This window comes from Coturnix japonica, chromosome 3 (assembly GCF_001577835.2).
Source record: "Coturnix japonica isolate 7356 chromosome 3, Coturnix japonica 2.1, whole genome shotgun sequence".
In the NCBI taxonomy this organism is placed as follows: Eukaryota; Metazoa; Chordata; class Aves; order Galliformes; family Phasianidae; genus Coturnix; species Coturnix japonica.
In genome coordinates this window covers 70,191,910-70,211,524 of record NC_029518.1, presented here as the reverse complement: position 1 = coordinate 70,211,524, position 19,615 = coordinate 70,191,910, and the positions used below count along the sequence as shown (strand labels likewise).

The 19,615-nt window shown below is 40.9% G+C and overlaps 1 protein-coding gene across 1 annotated transcript; it reads left to right on the top strand.

The window, feature by feature from the left end:
• The first annotated feature begins 3,973 nt into the window (after positions 1-3,973).
• LOC107311947 (hormonally up-regulated neu tumor-associated kinase homolog A-like) lies at positions 3,974-19,002 on the top strand. Its single transcript, XM_015858881.2, has 7 exons — positions 3,974-4,340; positions 4,863-5,155; positions 9,441-9,496; positions 11,155-11,293; positions 15,023-15,150; positions 17,160-17,295; positions 17,792-19,002. Exons 1-7 carry the CDS (start codon positions 4,011-4,013, stop codon positions 17,886-17,888), a joined length of 1,179 nt encoding a protein of 392 aa, XP_015714367.1. The 5' UTR covers positions 3,974-4,010; the 3' UTR covers positions 17,889-19,002.
• The last annotated feature ends 613 nt before the right edge of the window (positions 19,003-19,615 follow it).

Genomic DNA, 19,615 nt, shown 5'->3' with positions numbered 1-19,615 from the left:
AGATGCCAGTATGTACGGGGAGTAAAGACCCTCATTTAAATGAAATACATCTGACATACTATTCCATCTAAAACATACCATGAATCAATACTAACAGATGATTAATAAAAGATGCGAGATTTTTTTTCTAGAAATGGAAACCCATCTGAAAATGAATATCCATACACATGAAAAACTTCTGCAAATCTTGTAAGTACCTATTGCTTGGCAGAAAGACAAAGACTTATTCTTTTAATTTACAGCTAGCCTAAGGAATCAGTACAGAACAGAATCTGACAGACCCGGAGCAGATATGGATTTTGTGATGGATTCTGTGAATAAAATGTTCAATGAGTGACATCTTGGAAACACACTTACGTGAATTAATATTTAATATGTTATGGACAACAAAGTATTCAGCACTTTTACAGCCTGATCCAACTTCTTATGAAGACAAAAGAAATATTCCTGTTTACTTGTGTGAGAGCTGGACCAGATCAATGCTGAGAAAACAACCCATATGTTTCCAATTCCACGGACCTCATGATGGCAAAGAGCAGCCAAAATTTGCCTAAGGAAGTACTAAGGCTCTCAGAAGACAGCGATTGCATTGCCTGCTCTGATAAGCCCTGATTTGCACCATTCTGGGAGCAGAGTCTGTCCCACCCTTGAGTCCATGCCTTCTTAACCCCTTAGCACAGGGCAGTATGTAAATCCTCCAGAAAAGCTGCTGACCTTGCACATACAGTAACTTCTAAAGTAAACTCTACAGCTGCCAAAAAGCATATGGGAAGTCAGAAATAACTTACAATATGGCAGGTGTTACAGTGTAATAAGGGCACATCTTAGGTATGTTATAAAACAGGCCAAAGTGGTTCCAGGATACATTGAATTATTACAATACAGACTGTAAAGTTGCTACTTAATTGAAATTCCTCCTATTATTTCTACAAAACATTTTTTCTTCTTATTCACTCCATTCACCACATTTAAATGCCACTATCTTGGATTTCTTTCTCCGAAAAGGAAATCCCCACCCGTAAGTGTGAAACTTGAAAAGCTTTCAGTCTTAAAAGGAGTTACTGAGCCTATGTCCTACACCTAGGTAGCTTAAGCCATGTAGAAACACAAACTATTCACAACATCAATCCCTCCAGAACAGGCCAAGCTGCGAAACTCAGCCAGCATGTTAAGCACCTCCAGCATCAGTGGTTAGTGGGAAAGATACAGAAAGTCACAGGAGTGGGGAGATCTTTCAGTGCCCAAAAATATTTATGCACTGAAGTACACACTTAGAGAAGAGATTTTTGCATTGGCTCTGTCTGTTGATGCATCACCATGACAATGGCCATCAAGGAGGAGATGCTGACTTTTGTCTCAAGGGCTGGATGCTGCATCCCAACTAATGAGCCTTGTCTCCCCGACAGGGAGCTCCAGCAGCTCCCACACAGGGATGATGCTTGCAGGCTCCACCACACTGGCGTGCATTTTTTGCCCTTGGAAAGCATGCCTTTAAGTATGGCACATCCTTTAGTACACATTCTGCAGTCACAAAGGGACAGACTTAGAGGAAACTCAAGTAAAATCAGTGGGACTTTGCAGCTGTAGGAATCTGACTTTTTGGCCTTTCTGAAAAATCTCACACAAGATCGTTCATAACTGGCAATATTCACAAGGGTATAAAGTAGGACTTCTTAAAAAAGAAAACCTAAGAAGTAAAAATCAACCTTTCATTAAACCAAGGCCTCATCCTGCAAAAAAGACCGGCAAAAAGCAGAAACCATGTTGCCTCATGTCTAACCTGAGACAAGAAAAGATTTGGATATATCTAGAAATAATGTTTTGCTTCGCAACAGGAAATCCAGGATGGTGGCTACAAAGGTACAGATTCCTCATCACGTTATATGATCTCTGCTGAACATAATTAGGTTATTAAACTAGCTTGGCCTTTGCATAAAGTAACTCCTACACAAACACGACTTCAAATTTTCAAGATCAGTAGTACGGATATGAGTATATGAGTATAGAGTGATAGAGTGATCTGGGTTTGTTTTTTAATTTCTGAAGGCAGAATTACTGCCCACAAAATGAATGCAAGATGGTAAAAATACTAGATGGTTTGGCCTAGCGCTTGTTTGGGGAAGAGTGCTGCTTGGATTTTGAAGCCATGAAGGTGGTCACTCCTCCTGCTGTGCTAAACCTTTCTCTGTGCTGGAGATAAACCTTTATTGGCACCTCTCTTCTCTCAGTGATCTGCTTAATTTTGTATCTCCTCACACTCTTCCCTCAGTGCAGTGTAGAAAGCCCTGTATAAACTACACCACAGAAGAGAGGCACTACTAGCACTGGTTGATTGCTCCCCTCTTCATACAGGATTGCATTCTCATGAGATTTGAGATCAGCAACAGTGGACTCTTTAACAGCAATGGGCTCTTTTTTGCTCCATCTTCCCTGTCTCCCTTTATTAATCCTCCAGTGTGCCAAAAAATCACTTCAGAAGGTATTTGAAAGCTTTTCGACTTCAACATTTTCGAAGGTGTCAGATTGGGCCTCTCCCCAACAACAGCAATAGTTAACTTAGCTAGCTATCATGTTTTAAGGTTTGTTATACTTATAAAGAGGCTTTTTCCTTTCCTCTCAAATGTGCCAGAAATATGGGGTTTCTGTCCCAAGAAGTGGTTCCCCTCGCTTGTTTTTTTTTCCCTTGTTTCTAGTGGGAAAGTGGATGAACAGCGGTCTAGGAAGACAGGAAGGAGGCAAAACAAACAGCAAGCACAAGTCATGAATTTCCTTCTTCTTTACTTGGAAAACCATCTCTTTGCTTCTGGATTTCTGTGCAGAACAAAAAGAAAGGCACTAAATTTTGCAAGCAAAAAAAAAAAAAAAATCTGTAGCGGAGCTACAGATTGAGCTCAAAGCATGACAACTGTGTTATGAGCAGACAACCTGCACAGCTTCGTGGGGCTTCATCTTTTCCATAGGCACAAAAAGGCAAGGAGTGCCTGTGTCTGCCAGCAGCTGCATGCAGACGGTCATGCAATGAACTTGTCCACAATGTAGAAACTGTAAATCATACATTAAATCCATTTTAGATTTTAAACACTTTCTTTTTTTTTTTTTTTAATTCCTTCTCACTTTCACTCATCCTGGAAAATTTTTCTCCTCTTGAGCTCGTGAGTCAAATCAAGCGAGCAGATCATTGCTTATTGTTCGTCTCCAAGTGATGAAGGGTGGAGAAAGGATTCGTCATCATGCTAACTTATGGGAAGTGCTTTGGGTCCCTGAGATTTCACTGCAGTCAGTGCAGAAAGATGGCAACTCCCGGCTCAAATTGCAGGTATGTGAAAGTGCTCTCTGGAAAAGCTCTTTTCACTCCACGATTTTGGAATGGACAGAGGTAATGAAGCCAGATGTAGATGGACAACAGCTGCATTAAAAAAAAAAAAAAAACATAACTACAAAACTATCTTTTCTTGGTTTTGTGGGTCATTTCTCTAAGGAGAAAAATGCTCTCATTTTGGTACATTTTACAGAAGAGGAATCAAGTCCCAGGAAGTGAAAGAAACACCTGTGACACCTGTGTTCAGCTCAGGACTCTGGAAGTTAAATGCTCTACAGGTGTGTATTTTTGTGCTCTGTACAGCAGATGCATCAGTGCTTGTACAGCATCATGTGCATAGCTCAGCTTTGCACTGATGCTCACTACCACAGTGTTTTAAGAATAACCATGGGCCCTTGCACACTAGCAAGGAGACTTATGGCTCAGTTTGGTGCAGATTGCACTGAGTATGTGTTTGGAGAGCTGTTTCAAGTGGAAGAGAGAGCGCGCTGCAGGTTGCTGCTGGGATAATGTGTCACTTGGCTCAGCAGGTCTGGGACACTCACTGACACTATGTATCAGGTTAGGTTAATCATCTCTCACTTGGTTCCGCTTGAGCAGCGCTGTGAGCTCAGGGTGGAGATCAGTGACAAAACAAAGTCATAGAGGGAAAGGATTACTTGCTCTGCGCTCTGGGGGTGGCACCTGTACCATGAGACATTCAGACTTAGTGCCTGGAGCTGCCAGGAATCAGCAGCTACATCTAGAAAGCAGCAATACCTCTCCAGGGATGCCCACAGCAACCAAAGCAGGCTTGGAGGACAAAATGACAGAAACTGGCAACGTGGACAGGATATTACCAGAATGGGAGGAAAACATAAAGGCTATAAAAATACCTGCTTGTTTTAGCAAGATGCCTCAGGAGAGCGGAAAGGACTTCCCTCACACCAAACAAGTGGGGACTTACTTGGTAGGCAGAATGATCAACAAGGGCTCCTTTGCCAAGGTGATGGAGGGGCTGCACATCCCCACAGGGGAGAAGGTAAGTGCCCAGTGGGAGGGCACCGCACATCAGGCACTGTGAGTAGCCTTGCAGTAGCTTATGTCAGAGAACTGCAGACCACTTAATCTGCAAACCACAATCTACTCAGCGAGTTATCCTCTGAACTTTATCCTCATAAATTAACCTCATAAATTGAGTTTATTGCTCGGATATAATCAGTCACATGTGCAAATATGTACTGAGTACACCTGTTTTCATGATTATAAGACAATATAGGCAACAAAGATACACCTCCTGTGAAAGAGAGTTGGGCATGGCACACGGACAATTTCAAATCTGCTTTCCTGGTAATCTCTACTGAGAAATTAGGGACATGTATCTGACCCTTAGGGTTTCAGACAACAAATCTGGAAAGCTGTTCACTCCAAATGTGTTCACTTGTATGGCAGGACACAGATAATTTGTTGTGTCCAGAAGGGATGAAGTAACGCATCACAAATACTTGAAAATTAATTTGTGTTGTTATGCTTGTTGCCTATTTACATATGCCCTATAATTTAGGTAGCCATAAAAGTAATTGACAAGAGAAAAGCCAAGCAGGATTCCTACGTGCTAAAAAACATGAAGCGGGAGCCCTGGATACACCAGATGATCAAGCACCCCAATGTTGTCCAGCTATACGAGACCTTGGAGACCGACAACTCCTATTACATGGTGATGGAGCTGTGTCTCGGTGGAGACCTCCTGGACAGAATCTGTGACAAACAGAGGCTGGCAGAAAGGGAAGTAAGGAGATACACCAGGCAAATTCTTTCTGCGGTTGGGTACCTGCATTGTCACGGAATTGTTCACAGGTAAGATGTTTTTTCTTCCCAAAGAACAGTAAAGAAAGAAAGTGTGCAAGAAAAAAGAGAACTCCTCTTTACAAAGAGAATTTCTTTAATTTTCCCTAACAAAAAATAGTGTTTCAAAAGACAATATTCTGTCACCCCATATTAATAAAGCAGTTTATTTCCATACCTGTAGACATTAAGCTGCTATGCAGTGCTGGGGGGTGGAGGGGTGGAGTAAAGCGACAAAGTCTAGGGATAAATACTGATAAGCACAACAAATCAACACCTTGTTACAAATATCTTGGTATTAGCTGATGACAAACTTGTATCGAGTTCAAATATTCCAGAGCGGCTTTGTAAATAAATACTGATCTCACTTGGTTAGCCACAACATATTGAAACAACTACCCACCACCCAGGACAGACTAGCAATTGAGCGAGCTGCTACTGGAGAATCACAGCTCACCAGCTGCATAGAGAAAATCATGCAGTGGGTCACACTGAGTGACCTGCCACATTGGCTTTTGCATTACTGAAACAGATTACAGCTTCTACTGCTGGAGGGCCCTGAGCAAAGCGAGCTATTCTTTCCCCCACTATGAATCCCAGAGCGCATGCCAAGAGCAGCAGAATAAGAACTTCCCTTTTAAGCAAAAGAAAAAGAAAGAAGCAGTTTTTCCCACCATCTTTTTCTGTTTTTCTGCAATAATTCACAGTCAATCAGATCCTTCATTTTAAATGATAAATGCACTCATTGGGAAAGCCCCCAAGACCTAACAAGTAATCCTGCTGACTGCATCATTACAGTAACCATGAAACAAATAAGCTCTGAATGTGATGGCTCAGCATCTGCAAATGCTTTGTGCGCTGAACATGAAATGCTTGCAGTCCAGCATGTAATTATTATTATTATTTTTAATTAATAAGGAACAGAAAAGAATCATTATCTACCTAGAGAATTTAAACATAAAAACAAACAGAAAACACCAGAAAACAAACACAAAGGGCTTCATGCATTCAGTCCAGGCTGATATCTCTGACATGCTGGCTCCCTAGATAATCTATTTTACAGCATTTCTTCTTTGCCCACGAACATAATGTTTAAGTTCTTCCCATGACAACATTCCTCATGAATTTCATAAGCCCTCTCCCTTCTCTTTGCTTGGAAACGGCTCTTCCAAGTGAGCAGGGGAGTAGCCTGATTTCTTCCTCTACTTCTCTCTTGAACTGTTGTTATCATTTTGCTGGGAAAGCTTTGCAAGAGAAGACATTTACTGCATGCTCTAAGAGCACTCAGGAGAAAAATAGTGTGAAGTGCTCCTAAGGAGACTTGTTTGTGGTGATATGTACCACAGCCCATGATCCGCTGCTAGCTTTGAGGGTCATAGCAATGGCCACGAACTTGTAACCCTAAGCAGACTGGAATGGAGCAGAAATTTGCCCTGCCAAGGTGATGGCCTGCCATCCTCAGCGCGTCCTGTGGATCTGGAAGGGCTCCCATGCTCAGCGCCAATTGCTCTGATTTACAGCAACTCATTGCAGAGGTTAGGGCAATGAGGATAATTGTGGGTGTATGCTCTTCTAAAAGGAAGGCATCAATGTTTCCAGCAACATGAGTGCAGAAATACAAAAGTTACCTCACAAAGTCAATCTGATTTTCTCATCTAAGTACTCAGTAGAGCTCAAGTCTTAGCATTACTTCCACCAAAGGAAGGGAGGGATTCCCAGCTGCTGTAGGGAATGTTTGCTCCATGGGTGTGAGGGCACAGCTGAGGAGGTGCTGGTAAAATGAGAAATCATGGTAACACTTCCATGAGGTGGATAACCGTGTGCCAGTGTCTAGAGCTGGGACCTCCACTGGAATGGAGTTGCTTGGTGACTGTAAGGTCTCATTCCTGGATTAGGACCTTAGGAATTGGCTAATTTAATTCACTTTTGGCCACACGTGCATTTCTGATTTTTAACTCTTGAATATACCTTTGAAAAAAAGGATGGGAAAAAAACAAAAAACAAAAAACAAAAAACAAAAAACAGGCCATTTCCTTAGCTATTTTTAGTCCAAGTTAATATGGCCCTTCAGAAATCTTGTGCCCTATTTTGACAGCTATTTTTTTACCCTGAGTTTCACTTTTTCTGTTCAGCACAAAAAACGGCACTGATCCAACAAATGCTTAAGGCTGAAATTAAGGCAGAGCCTACTTTTCTTGTCCATGAAAAAGCACAGTAGATTTTTATGTCTAAGTAACAAAATAACCAACAAGACAGAGCATGGCCTCATTTGCCTGTTCATTCATCGCACATCTTTTCACTGTCCAAGAGGGCTTAGGCACAAGACCAGGTAGAGCAGCATCATAAGCTTGCACTCGTCAGCTGAGCTCTGCTAACCATCCCTGTGTCTGCTCTAGACATGCCAAAGCAGTGAGATAATACATCTTTGCTTTAAAGTCTCTAATAGATATATATAAGCTAAATCACATGACCTTGAAACTGGGTTGGGGTAGTGCACATTCATAGCCAGCTACCATCTCCTACAGCTGGTGCTTGCTAAGCATCAGTAATCTGCCTGTGTGTACAATTTCTAATTTTTCCTGGATATTCCCCCTTTCCTAAATTAAAAATGTCCAAAGACCTGGACAAACATCACAAGCTGCCCTCTTTCCAAAGTCCACATGGGAATAAGAAAACTTGCATGCAGTTACTTGAAGTTACACCATTTCTGGGAAAGTTTCCTTAGGATTAGAAAGAACAAAATGCATTTTTGATACAGGATAACTTCAGACACTTTGTAAATATTAATAGCTATCAGTATCAGTTTATCAGGCAAGAGAACAAATGTTCTATAAACTGAGCATTTATCTCTATTGTGGGGATCAGACCAGCAAACATGGGGATCCAAAGTAATATTGTTTAATTGGAGAGTAGTAAAAGTCATCAGAGTGCTGCATGGGGTGTTAAAAATGATAGACATGTCACATTTGCAGTGGCCTGAAGCCCAACTGGTTTTAAACCGCACAGTTTAGTGCACAGAGTTGAGCCACAGTGGTACAAAGTTATCTTTCATCTACCTCTGAGCTTCTGGGTACTGACTGATTTGCCACCCCAGAACACGCTCAATACAAATGAAAACTTATTAAAAAGTTATCATTAAAACCATTCCCATTCCATTCTCAGCCTGGGGCGGCAGTTTTTTGAGTGCAACACTGTCTCATCCAGAGCCACTGAGAACAGATGCTCCCAGAAAAACAGGCATTGGGAGCACCATTATACTGCCAGACCTCATCCCTGCAGAAGAGCAGTGCTGGCTGCAGGGTGCTGGTCCTCCCAGCCCATGTTCTGTGCCTCTATTCTTCCTCCCATCCTTCCTCCTGGCTTGTTCTCATCTACACTTGCAGGTCTTTGGGCTTGCGAAAGCACTTCCACATACTCACAGCTGCTTCTCAAATTTACGGTCTCCTCCCTGTGTCCCTATAGAACCAAGGGAAAACTCTTCATCACTGCCAGCCACACCAGTCCCAGTTTCACAAGGGGCCACAGTGGGGTCCAGAAAAGCATTGTAGGCAGCTAGACTGGCTGCCAACAGCCAGACTACACCAGCAGAGGATTCCCCTGTGCTGCAAAACATTTCAGCTGCCACTTGGGCACTCCCCACTGTGGAGCAATATTCTGTCTTTTGGTTTTAATTTGTAAGGATATAAATGTTCCCACAATAAGCAAGTAAGTCAATGAGCCAGACAGGAGTATTAGTCCTGCAGCTCTGAGTTACATCCTCCAGTGTCACAGCTGTTCCTGGCTGGTCCTGGTTGTACAGACATTAGTCTGGAAGTGGCTACACCTTTAGGTATGTGCCCCAACATAGCTCAGGCATATCACTGAGGGCAAGGCATGGCTCTCTCTTCTCAGCTCCCCCTCATAATCCAAATCCCACAAACACAATGTACTCCACAGGAAAGTTGAAATATTCAACAGCACTCACTGCTTCAAGCAATGACAAAAACATTGTAGGTCCAAGCATGCGGCAACGTCCCTTTTCACTCAAACAAAGAAATAAATACTATTTCTTTTCCAAAATAATGCACCCATAGAATGGATGATTTCTAAATTGAAGAATCTATTTTAAAATACTCATAAAATCCTCCATTAAATACAGAAATTTTCCACAGCATGAAAATTTCAGGATCTTGCTACAATTGTAAGGCATTGCTGTGCAGTGCTATTGATATTTCTACTAAGTTTTGCTAAAACAGATCTACAAATGGTTAGTTGGGTCACCAGAAATCTTAAAGTTTGCCGTCTGTCTTCATTTCAGGGACCTGAAAATTGAAAATTTTCTTCTTGATGAGAACAACAATATAAAAATTGTTGGTATGTACATGTTAAGTGTGTTTTCAGCTTTTTCTTCAGGTAGCTTTCAGTGACTATTTTCAATTACTATTTAAACAGCATGTTGATATGACTGAATTTGTGATTATTCAGTGAATATACTGTAGCTTTCAGTATAAAGAAAGTTGTGAAGTTTAAGTTCACAGCTTGTTTATATGAGGTTTAATTAAAACATTCATGAAAACAAGGCAAACAATTTTGTTTGGTGTGTTCCTTACTGTATTGCTGGAGAAACAAGAAAAAAATACAGCTTTTATGTGTGGAAATCTGTTCCTAGTAGGCATGATTCATAGAAAAAGAAATAAATCTTATGGGATCCAAATGCAGGTATGGGTGCTCTAGCTTCTGTCGAGTCATTACTTGAACAAAAACCTCATCATTCGGTCACCAAAAGAAACTTTGCTAGGGTTCTGAGGCAAACATTTATAAAAATGGGGGAATTTTCACCAAGCAGTTAACACAGCTCAGAGAAACATTAATTTTATGCTACAGAAACCACATGGAAAAATCCCTGCAAGGGAAGCTCACTTTTAGAGACGCCACATGTTTAACCCAGTGTTTCCCAAACTTTTAAAAGCTTAACACCTCTGAGAAAAAAAAAAGGAACCAGTTCTTCATCCCAGGTTGACTGCCAGCCAATCCTGTACAATCATACCTTGTCCCCCTTTCCCTTGCACACATGCACACATACAGAGAAAAAGGCTTAAGCCAGCACATTTTACCCCACATTTACAACAGGCTCAAAGCACAGCCTGCTGAGCTAGATGCTGTAACTCATTCAGCCGTGCTCACTCAGGGCTGAGCTCCTGTATGAGTATGCAGCCAACTGAGGCAAGCCAGAATAGGTAAACCAAACCCAACCAAGGCCAGAGTACAGCCTCACAGTTGGGTAGCTTTGCTGTTACTTTTCCAGTCATCCATGGCACATTTGTTTGTACCCAAGCAAGTTGAGATGTCACCAGATGCTAATGCTAGCTGAGCGGTTTTTGTCAGCAAATATAGCCAAGAGAAGATGACGCCTGAGGAGACAGTTACTCAGTTTTTCTCCTCTTTGTAAATGATTGTAGGAACTCTCCTTCTTTTTCTCCTCCTCCTCCTCTGGGCAAATCCCAGGGATTTGTTTAGGCCACCAACAGTGACCACCAGGCCTCATTCTCTTGATGAAAACCCCAGGCTATCTCCTGAGGCCATCACACAGCAGGAGAACCTCCATTTGCACCCAGTCCCTCAACCCACTACTTTGGGTGTGCCAGGGTATCCATGCTATCAACCACCAAATTAGGCCCACCAGTGAAGTAGCATGGACTCAACAATGGCTCCATCAACTGCTTCAACACATCTAAATTATTTGTCTGCACAGCTCTGCATATATTTTGCTGCTTCAAGTAATGGTCCCCCAGGAAATCAAACTTCCTGTAGTCCTCATTTTTCAGATACAGAAGACTACTCTGTTATGTGCAACTCTGCCCTAAAGGCATCTGCAATACTACAAATGCTGTGCAAGGAGATAAAGCACAGTTAGCTGCCCTCATAATATGTATTGGTACTGTATCTTTCTCCTGTCTTTGGCCAACTGGTAAAGAATTTTGAGAATAAATTACTTTTTTTTTTTTTTTTTTCTTTTTTTTAATGACCATCAGATTTCGGACTGAGCAATACTGCAAAGTTTGAGGGTCTCTCTCAAGAGCTGTTACATACCCAGTGTGGGAGCCCGGCTTACGCTGCCCCCGAACTCCTTGCTCATAGAAAGTATGGCCCAAAGGTGGATGTCTGGTCCATGTAAGTAGATCTAAAAATATTCTTATTAAAACACTCTCAGCACTGAATGGTTTGGATATGACCCTGATATAAATGGGTGGGAGGCACTCTGCCTTAGGGTATCAGAGAGACATAAGAGAAAGGGTTGCTAGGAAAAAAGAAGGGAATGAAAAATGAGTTTTGAAATGTGCATTCATTGTAGAACACCACAGAAAAAAAATGACTGAGCAATACGCATTCTGCTCCAGAGTAACCCTATATCAAGGGAAGCTGGCAGAAGGTAGGGCATCAGGCTTTAAGAACGTATTCTGAAGTGACAAAGAACTCGCACATAACAGCCCCACAGACTAATCTCTCACCCTCCTGTCAGTCCACCACACAAGTTCAGCTCTTTGGAAGTCCTATGCTGAAGAATGGGCATTTTGTGTCTAACATTTATTTTGCCAGGAAAAAAAAACAAAACAAAACAAAAACCATCAAAACTTCAGTGGCTCAACTAACAAATGGTAGGGTAAAGTTCAAAGTGCTACCAAGCCCATGATAAAAGCCAGTGTATTTCAAACAGCTCACAAGGTATGTAAAAGTAATTTCACTATTTAACTTTGAAGTGCCTCATCCCATCCTACTCCATATCTGCAATGATCCAATGGATCTTAATGTTCTACTGCTGCTCAGCACACAATATTGCATTTGATCCAAATCCAGTCCACCTCATTTTGGACATCTCTCAGAACGAAAGTGAGGTCTGATTGTACAGAATTGGTATGCCCACCTCCTTGCCCATACATGGATACACGGAATCTATCTTTCAGGAGTTCTTGGCAGTCCATTCCAAACAGTGTATCTAGAGAGGACAGAGGGTTTAAGCTTGAACTACAATAATGCTAGTAGCTACATTTAGGCATCTAACTCAAATATCTAAAGTAAAAGCTTTGTGTAACTGTATGTACAAAAGAGAGAGGTTATTCAGAGCATCTATGTTAAGAGACTGCCTCTCTCAATCAGCTTTACAGTTCTGTGTATACATACACAGACACACATGCACACGTGCACATAAGTAAATAATGTACATTGTTTTTCTCAAGAACTGTTTCTGACAGACACACAGTATATTACGGTTTTGACCTAGCCTTGATTCTTACATCTCAGCTTCCTCTAAATTGATGGGATTTTAATGGTACACAAAGTGAAGGATAAAGTGAAGGATAAAGGACAGATTCTACTGAACCAGTATTAAGTATTTCTGGATTTCAAGAGCACTATTCTGAATTTATTTAGACATTACCCAGATGAATCAAGTCTAAAGGATGCTGTCAGCACTTAAATAGGATTATACCTATTTCAAATTTCAGATGGCTGAATGAAAGCAAAGCAGTAACCTTAGAACCACCTACTGAGGTTACTCAGTTAATAAAGATCACATAACATATCAAGGGCTATATAAAATTCATACAAGGCCCATGGTATTTAACAGACATATTCTGAGCCTTAAACATAAAGCATATTTACAGTTTAACCTGAATTGTTTCCATTCTCATTATGCGAAAGGGATTTCTGATGGATTAACTTTGATTAGAAAGATAATTTAGTCCTTTGTCACAAAATAAATAAAGGGTTAAAGATCGACTGGACTCTGGAACTGAAGGATTCCAGTGTCTGACTTTACATAGTAAGACTGACAAGCAGTAGTTACAATTGAAGGAGGCAGCTGGATTCCTTTAGAAACACATTCAGAAAGCTTAACCAGATACAAGTGCAATGCAGTTGAGGCACCTAGGTGGCAACATGGAACAGCCCATTTTTCCTACTGATGATTTTTTTCTTCATAAGATTTTAAAGATTTTTTGGAACACTGGAATATGGTTAGCTGTTGTGCACCAGCTGAATTAAGGCAGCAGCTGCTGCATCCAAACTAATCCAGACAGTTTGGTAGGGCAGAGAAGAAGTAGTCTGTTATAGCTAATTAATGGTTGAGTCCCACTACAATACCAGCCACAATTACCTACTTTGTGCATTACTGTTAACTAGCTACATTTTGTAGACAAGATTTTGAAGGAGATTTTAGGACAGCAGCTCTATCCATTCACCAGATTCCCTCTCCTTGGGGATTTCTCCACCCAATGGGATGATGAAAAGAACTATTGCCAGTTTAATGCACCAATTGTGTACACCATCACCAGAAAGTTAAACTGTGTGGTAGTGTTTGCAGTGTTGAAAACAGAAATGTATTTAATGTCGTAATGATATTAGAGATCCACTTTGCACTGCACGCTACTCCTATTCACCAGAGAAAATAAAGTACTTTAAATCCATCTGCATTTAACCCACACAGTGTTATGTATTATAGAACTATAATTCTTGCTACTCCAATCTACAAGAACTAGATTTATCACACTGCTTGAATAAAGTGAGAAGAGATTGATCTCACTTAGCTCTGGTGATCTAACAACAAGGCAAGCAGGTGGTGTGCTGCTATTGTCAGTGCAGAGAGATAGTTCAAATAGTTCTTCCTGAAACACTTAACTGTGGACCAAATAGTTGTATGACGTTGTGATGACCCTTTTGGAGAGGATTGTTTCTTTCTGTTGATAACTACTAATGCCTAGTTTTTAGCTGCTTAAGGTAATGCAAATCCTGGTCTAGTTCTTGCAATTAAAAGAATTAATCCACGGGTTGCTAGTTTTAATGCAATCCAACTCAACAATTTAGGATAGGATAGGATAGGATAGGATAGGATAGGATAGGATAGGATAGGATAGGATAGGATAGGATAGGATAGGATAGGGAGGGGTAGAATATGTCATTCCAGTTGGAAGGGACCATCAAAGATCATTAAATCAAACTGCCTGACCACTCCACGGCCAACCAAAAGTTGAGATATTTTATTGAAGGTATTATCTAAATGCCTCTCGAAAACTGATAGCCATGGAACATCAACAACTTCCCTAGGCTGGAAGTCTGTTCCAGAGTTTTACTGCCTTCACACAAAGAAATCACCCCTAATGTCCAGTCTGAGCATCCCTTGGTGCAGCATTGTGCCACTTTCATGTGTTATGTCATCAATTACAGGGAGCAGAGCCCAGCACATCCCTCTCCATTCCTTGGGAATTTGCAGAGAGCAATGTCACCTCTCAGCCTCCACCAGAACAGACAACCCAAGTGTCCTCAACCTTCCTAAAGCTCAACCATCATAATAGCAAAATATTTTGCAAGAGTTAAAGCTTTAGGTCTCTAGCCAACAGCAAGTTGTTAACCAAACGAATGCCTTCTAGGCATAAGTCACACCTAATTTAGCAATCTGAGCAAAGCAAGAAGAATTGAATTACTATTTGGAACAGGATCTACCAGATCAGTTGCAGTTCTGTATTGTCACTCAGTCTCAAAACAGAAATACTTTATTCTGATGGACCGGGTACATTGCACTAACACTTCAATGAGTTTATTTTAAAAATAAACATTGCGTTTCCACTTTCAACAGTGAGAACTTTCCAGTCACTCACTGTACAGACTCTTTTATGCACAGTTCCCACAGTATTCTTTTATCGACAAAACAGCATTTACTCAACAGAAAAAGTGTAAGATGTCTTCTCAGTGCAAATTTTTGTTTGGAGATGATAATTTGTAAACTTGTTCTTGACACTGAAGGCAAATCTCCGAAACCCAACTCACAGCATTATCATTTTTCTTGTTATAAGGATATTTATTATCATTATCTAGAGCTGTAATGTTTGTGGTTCTTTTCTTTTACAGAGGTGTTAGCACATTTGCTATGCTAACTGGCACACTACCCTTCACAGTGGAGCCTTTTAATATCAAGCAACTGCATCAAAAGATGGTAATTGGAGAAATCAGCCCAATTCCATCAGACATCTCCCCTGGTAATGCACTCATTTTATTATAAAGAATACTAATATGCATATATATATATACATGTGTTTAAGGTCTAATTCATGAGATAAAGTCAGTTTATCAATACTATAAGCTTCTCTCTGGCAGACAGTATGAAACTTTTCTAGTCTGCTTGTTTTCTCTTAGAAGTAGCTTATGTGTCTTAGACAAGATCTGTGTCTGACAGCCCAGTAGGAAGATCTTGCTGTTGTCTCTTTTCAAAAGACCAATGTGCTTGGTTCTCATATACAGGTGGAATAAAATGTACATCACTTTTACACAAGAAGAGCAGTTGCACAGTAAATGAGAACACCTTTGTGTTCAGTGTGTCTTATGCAGGTTATAGTCAGGCACTCTTAGTTTTCTCATGATAAATCCTGATAGTTTTCATGAGAAAAAAAAACAAACACCAAAATACAACCTTTTCCACCTAATTTTACTGACAATGTTTAACAAGCTACAACCTATGGAGTCTTCTACTGGCAAAGGTAGTTTGTAGCCTGGATTAAAGTCTACGGTTCTAAGGCATAGAAGCAATTCTGGTGTATGCACATTCTGGATCTGTGTTTGAAAATTTACTTCCCCGAAGCTCAGATTTCCTACACACCTCTGGCTTTAGTTCTTATTTTCTCTACACCTGGACTGGCATTGTCTCTGTAGACCATCACAGAATTTGGCAGCTTCTCACAGCCCCTTTAAATCCTGCAGGTTCAGTGATGAAGCCAGAAGGCAGAGAATGATCCAGGTCTTGCCTAGCAGTCTAGCAGCCCAAGTACAGACCAGCTCCCCCCACCCTGTCACCTTGAGTTTCTTTGCTCCAACATTAGGCAAGAGTGAGCAGGGAAACCAAGATGAGCTGCAGAGGCTGCCTGCAGCCAAGCACTGGGAAGCAGCAGACAGTTCCAGGATGAGCTAGCTGGATCTAGTCTGCAGTCATAATATTAAGATAAAGTGATAATATAATATCTTTTTCTTCCCCAGTAAATGGTATGAGGGTATCTATTCTAGCTGTCCAGAATATTTGCACATTAAACTCTCATTTATCTTTCTTTGGAGATTGACTACCAGATAGAAGATACATTTTTCTACAAGCTCTCCATTGATGCAATTACAATATGTCTGATTTTTCTTATTTATACTATTGTTACAGCTGCTACTAAGAAATACATTATCTCTGTTTTTCTACAAAGCCCACACAGTCAGTGGAAGATTGTGGATAACTCCATTGTTCCCTTGTCCACTGGGAATTTAGTGAGACAGCAGTAGCACAGCATTGCATACTTCAGATCTAAGCTCTTCTGAAGAAAATTACAAAGTAAAAGGAGCATTATGTCCCCAGTTTAATGCTCTCTTGCCATTTTGCTCATTTTAAAGAATCCCCAAGGAAAATGGAAGACTTTGGTAGAGTTTTCTAGAAAAAAATAAAAAACAAAAAAACTAGGTGGCCAACATACGGGAATATTTAAGCTTGCTCTCACCCAACACTAGCATGTCAAAGCACAATATGTTATCTGGGCACAGGGGTGCATCTCCCTCCTTCCATACACAGTTTTATCAGTGTAATTAGTTTGTTAGATAAAATAGCATCATGTGCCCCTTTTCAGAGCCTTAGACAAATGCTGAGTGGGCACAGTGCTGTAGTTACTTGTTGATTCCATACACCAAATTCACTGGGATAAATCAAGCAAATTAGGAAGCAAGATCCTATGCCACATCCATAGCAGCATCCAAAGGTCCATTTCTTGCTTCCTGGCAGGGCCCACACTGTCCAATTTGCTCAGATGCCCTTGGGGACACAGGGGCACCACATGGGACTGCAACAGAATCAGGAGAACTGGAGCTGTCTTATGGAGCAAGTAGTCCAGGAGAGTAGGTTTTAGTTTAGCTTCTTATAATATAGAGAAGCAGCATGCAACAGTTCTGAAGAAGGAAAATATTGACATACCTGAATAATCAGAGCTTACTAGAAATTATAACATTTCATCCAAATCCTGTGCAGGAGCTGTACACTTTATGCAGTCCTTACTTGAGCCCGACCCTGCTAAGAGGCCTGGAGTCAAAGAAGCAATGAAACACAAATGGTTGAACGAAGGTTTCACCAAGAAAATCCTGAACACTACTACAAGTGAGAACAGGTAATAAATCTCACGTCTCCCTCTTAGCCTGGGTTTTCAGGATTTGGGGTTTGGGGAGGGCAGAATTGCTTTTTTTTAGGTTTCTGTTTAGAAATTTTTGTTACCGGTTGCAGGCTGCTCCAAAATGCCATTTCTGAAATTATTTTATTTCAGAAAATACGTCAACTTTTCTAACTGTAGATAAATTTTATGTGAGAGAAAACATTCATATGAAACTGCTTATATCCATGGTATAAATAATTTTGCCCCTGACGTGCCTCACTGGTGCCACTAATTTCTGGAGTTTGCTTTTAATCCTTCCCTGCCTAACCAGGTCTCAGATTTCTACCTGAGGGAATGACATTTTTTATTTTATACTGAAGTTTCTGTCATTCTAAAGATTTTGATATTCATCCATCTTTATTACTGGACATAATTAGTCTTCACTTTTGCTTAGCAAGCCAGTGTATTGTTTAAGACTATTATAAAAGCTTGAACTGCTCACTGGTGTCTACAGGAAGCACAACAGGCTTTCCTACTACAGTCTGCGTCTTCTACCACCAACCACAGCCACGGCTATTGGAAACTTACCTGCAGTTTGCTTGTCTCTCTGAGAACTGCCCACTGCTCCTATCTCTGACCCTCCTTCCACAAAAATACAGCTGTTCCCATTAACATCAAAGTTGGGCCACCGGAGGTACCTTCCACTGTTTATGATTCTGTTGTTCTGTGGGCAGGTTTAAAAATAAATCTTCATTGTCTTAGAACCCACAGCTGCTGTATTTCTAAAATGCCTCTTGTAGACTTTACTACTCACAGCATCCTGTGAGTAAAATATTTCTCATTATAACATAAATAGTTATTATTTACGTTATTTTGCTACTCCACATCTCTAAAAACAAAAATCATCCCGCACTTTCCTTATGGTTTTATCTTTTTGTCCTTTAAGGTTTTCCTGCTTTTGACTTTCTTCCTGCTCTCTTATGTCCCTGCTGTCTCCCTCTGTTAGTCCGTTTGAGACTACTGTACTGAGAACCCAAATACACACACTGGAATGAGAAAATGCCGTTTTCCACCTTCTAATTTTTCAAGCTTGATCCTGGTGGGTGAACTTCCAGAGTAATCAGTTATATCAACAGTAGTGTGTTTAATACTACAGTCACAGAACCTCAGCCTGGCAGTGAGGTTAGCAGAGCCAGGCATTGTATTTCTGCACAACGGTGTATCGCACTGTGCCTATCCAACCTGTTCAGCCACTTCTAAGTACAGCATGAGAAGTACATTGCCTGCTTGCAGTAAATCCTGATACTGTACCTGGATGTACTGCTTGGGTTTAAGTGCTTTTTCCTGTTTCAGACTTTGCCTCAGTGAATTGAATCCCACTGTATTAAACTATATGACAGAAATGATGGAATTCAGCCTTTCAGAAGTTACCAAAATTTTAATAAATAACATACCCTCTTCTGCCATGGCTTCTTACTGCTTATTGCTGAAGAAACTGCTCAGGTACCAGAAAGCACACAGAAGAAACCAGGTAAGACATGATGGTCATGATATGCACAGTGTTCTCTCTGCATTACTCTTACAAGGAACATTGCTACAGCCATGCTGCACGGCAGGTTGTGGAATGGAGACAAAACTTACCCAAAATGGTAAGGAAATTGCATATCTAAGTGCAGCCTTTGGAAGCCTGTATTCCAGCATTCTCAGCAATTATTTTAAAAGATTTTCCACAGAGATAAATATCTTTTTTTTTTTTTTTTTTTAAGTAACAATGACTTGCGGAATCAAACTCTATAATCCAGAGATGGGTTATAAAGCAGGTATGTTTATTCCAGCGTTGCGCAGCGCCGGGATGCAAGGTAGGGATAGCTCTCCAAACTGTGCACCCCGCTAAACGAGAAACGTGTGTTACAGGATATAGGTTTAAGCTTTAATACATAAATCAAATAGTCTCCTCCTCCAGTTTGATTTACATTAATTCATTTACATTACCTGATGGCCCCGTTCCCGCGACCCCATTCCCTCATTCCCCCTGACCCCATTCCGCGGACTCTTTGCTTGATGTTTTTGCGGGGCGTGAAATTCTTCTTCGGTTTTCTGCTTTGGTGTTAACTGCTGTTATCTGTTCTCCCATGTCGGCATCATCTTGCCGGGGGGGGAATCTAAATTCTTTCTTGTCAGATGGTCTCCGGACAGTTTCTTCTTATCTCTTATTGCCCTCTCTCTGGCTTATATTTTGACTAAGTGTCTGGCAATTCCCCCTTATTTCCCTTGCACTTTTAAATGTACAGTTACCCTATTTGTTCTGGTTTCTGTGAAGTTCCCCTTTCCCTTTCTA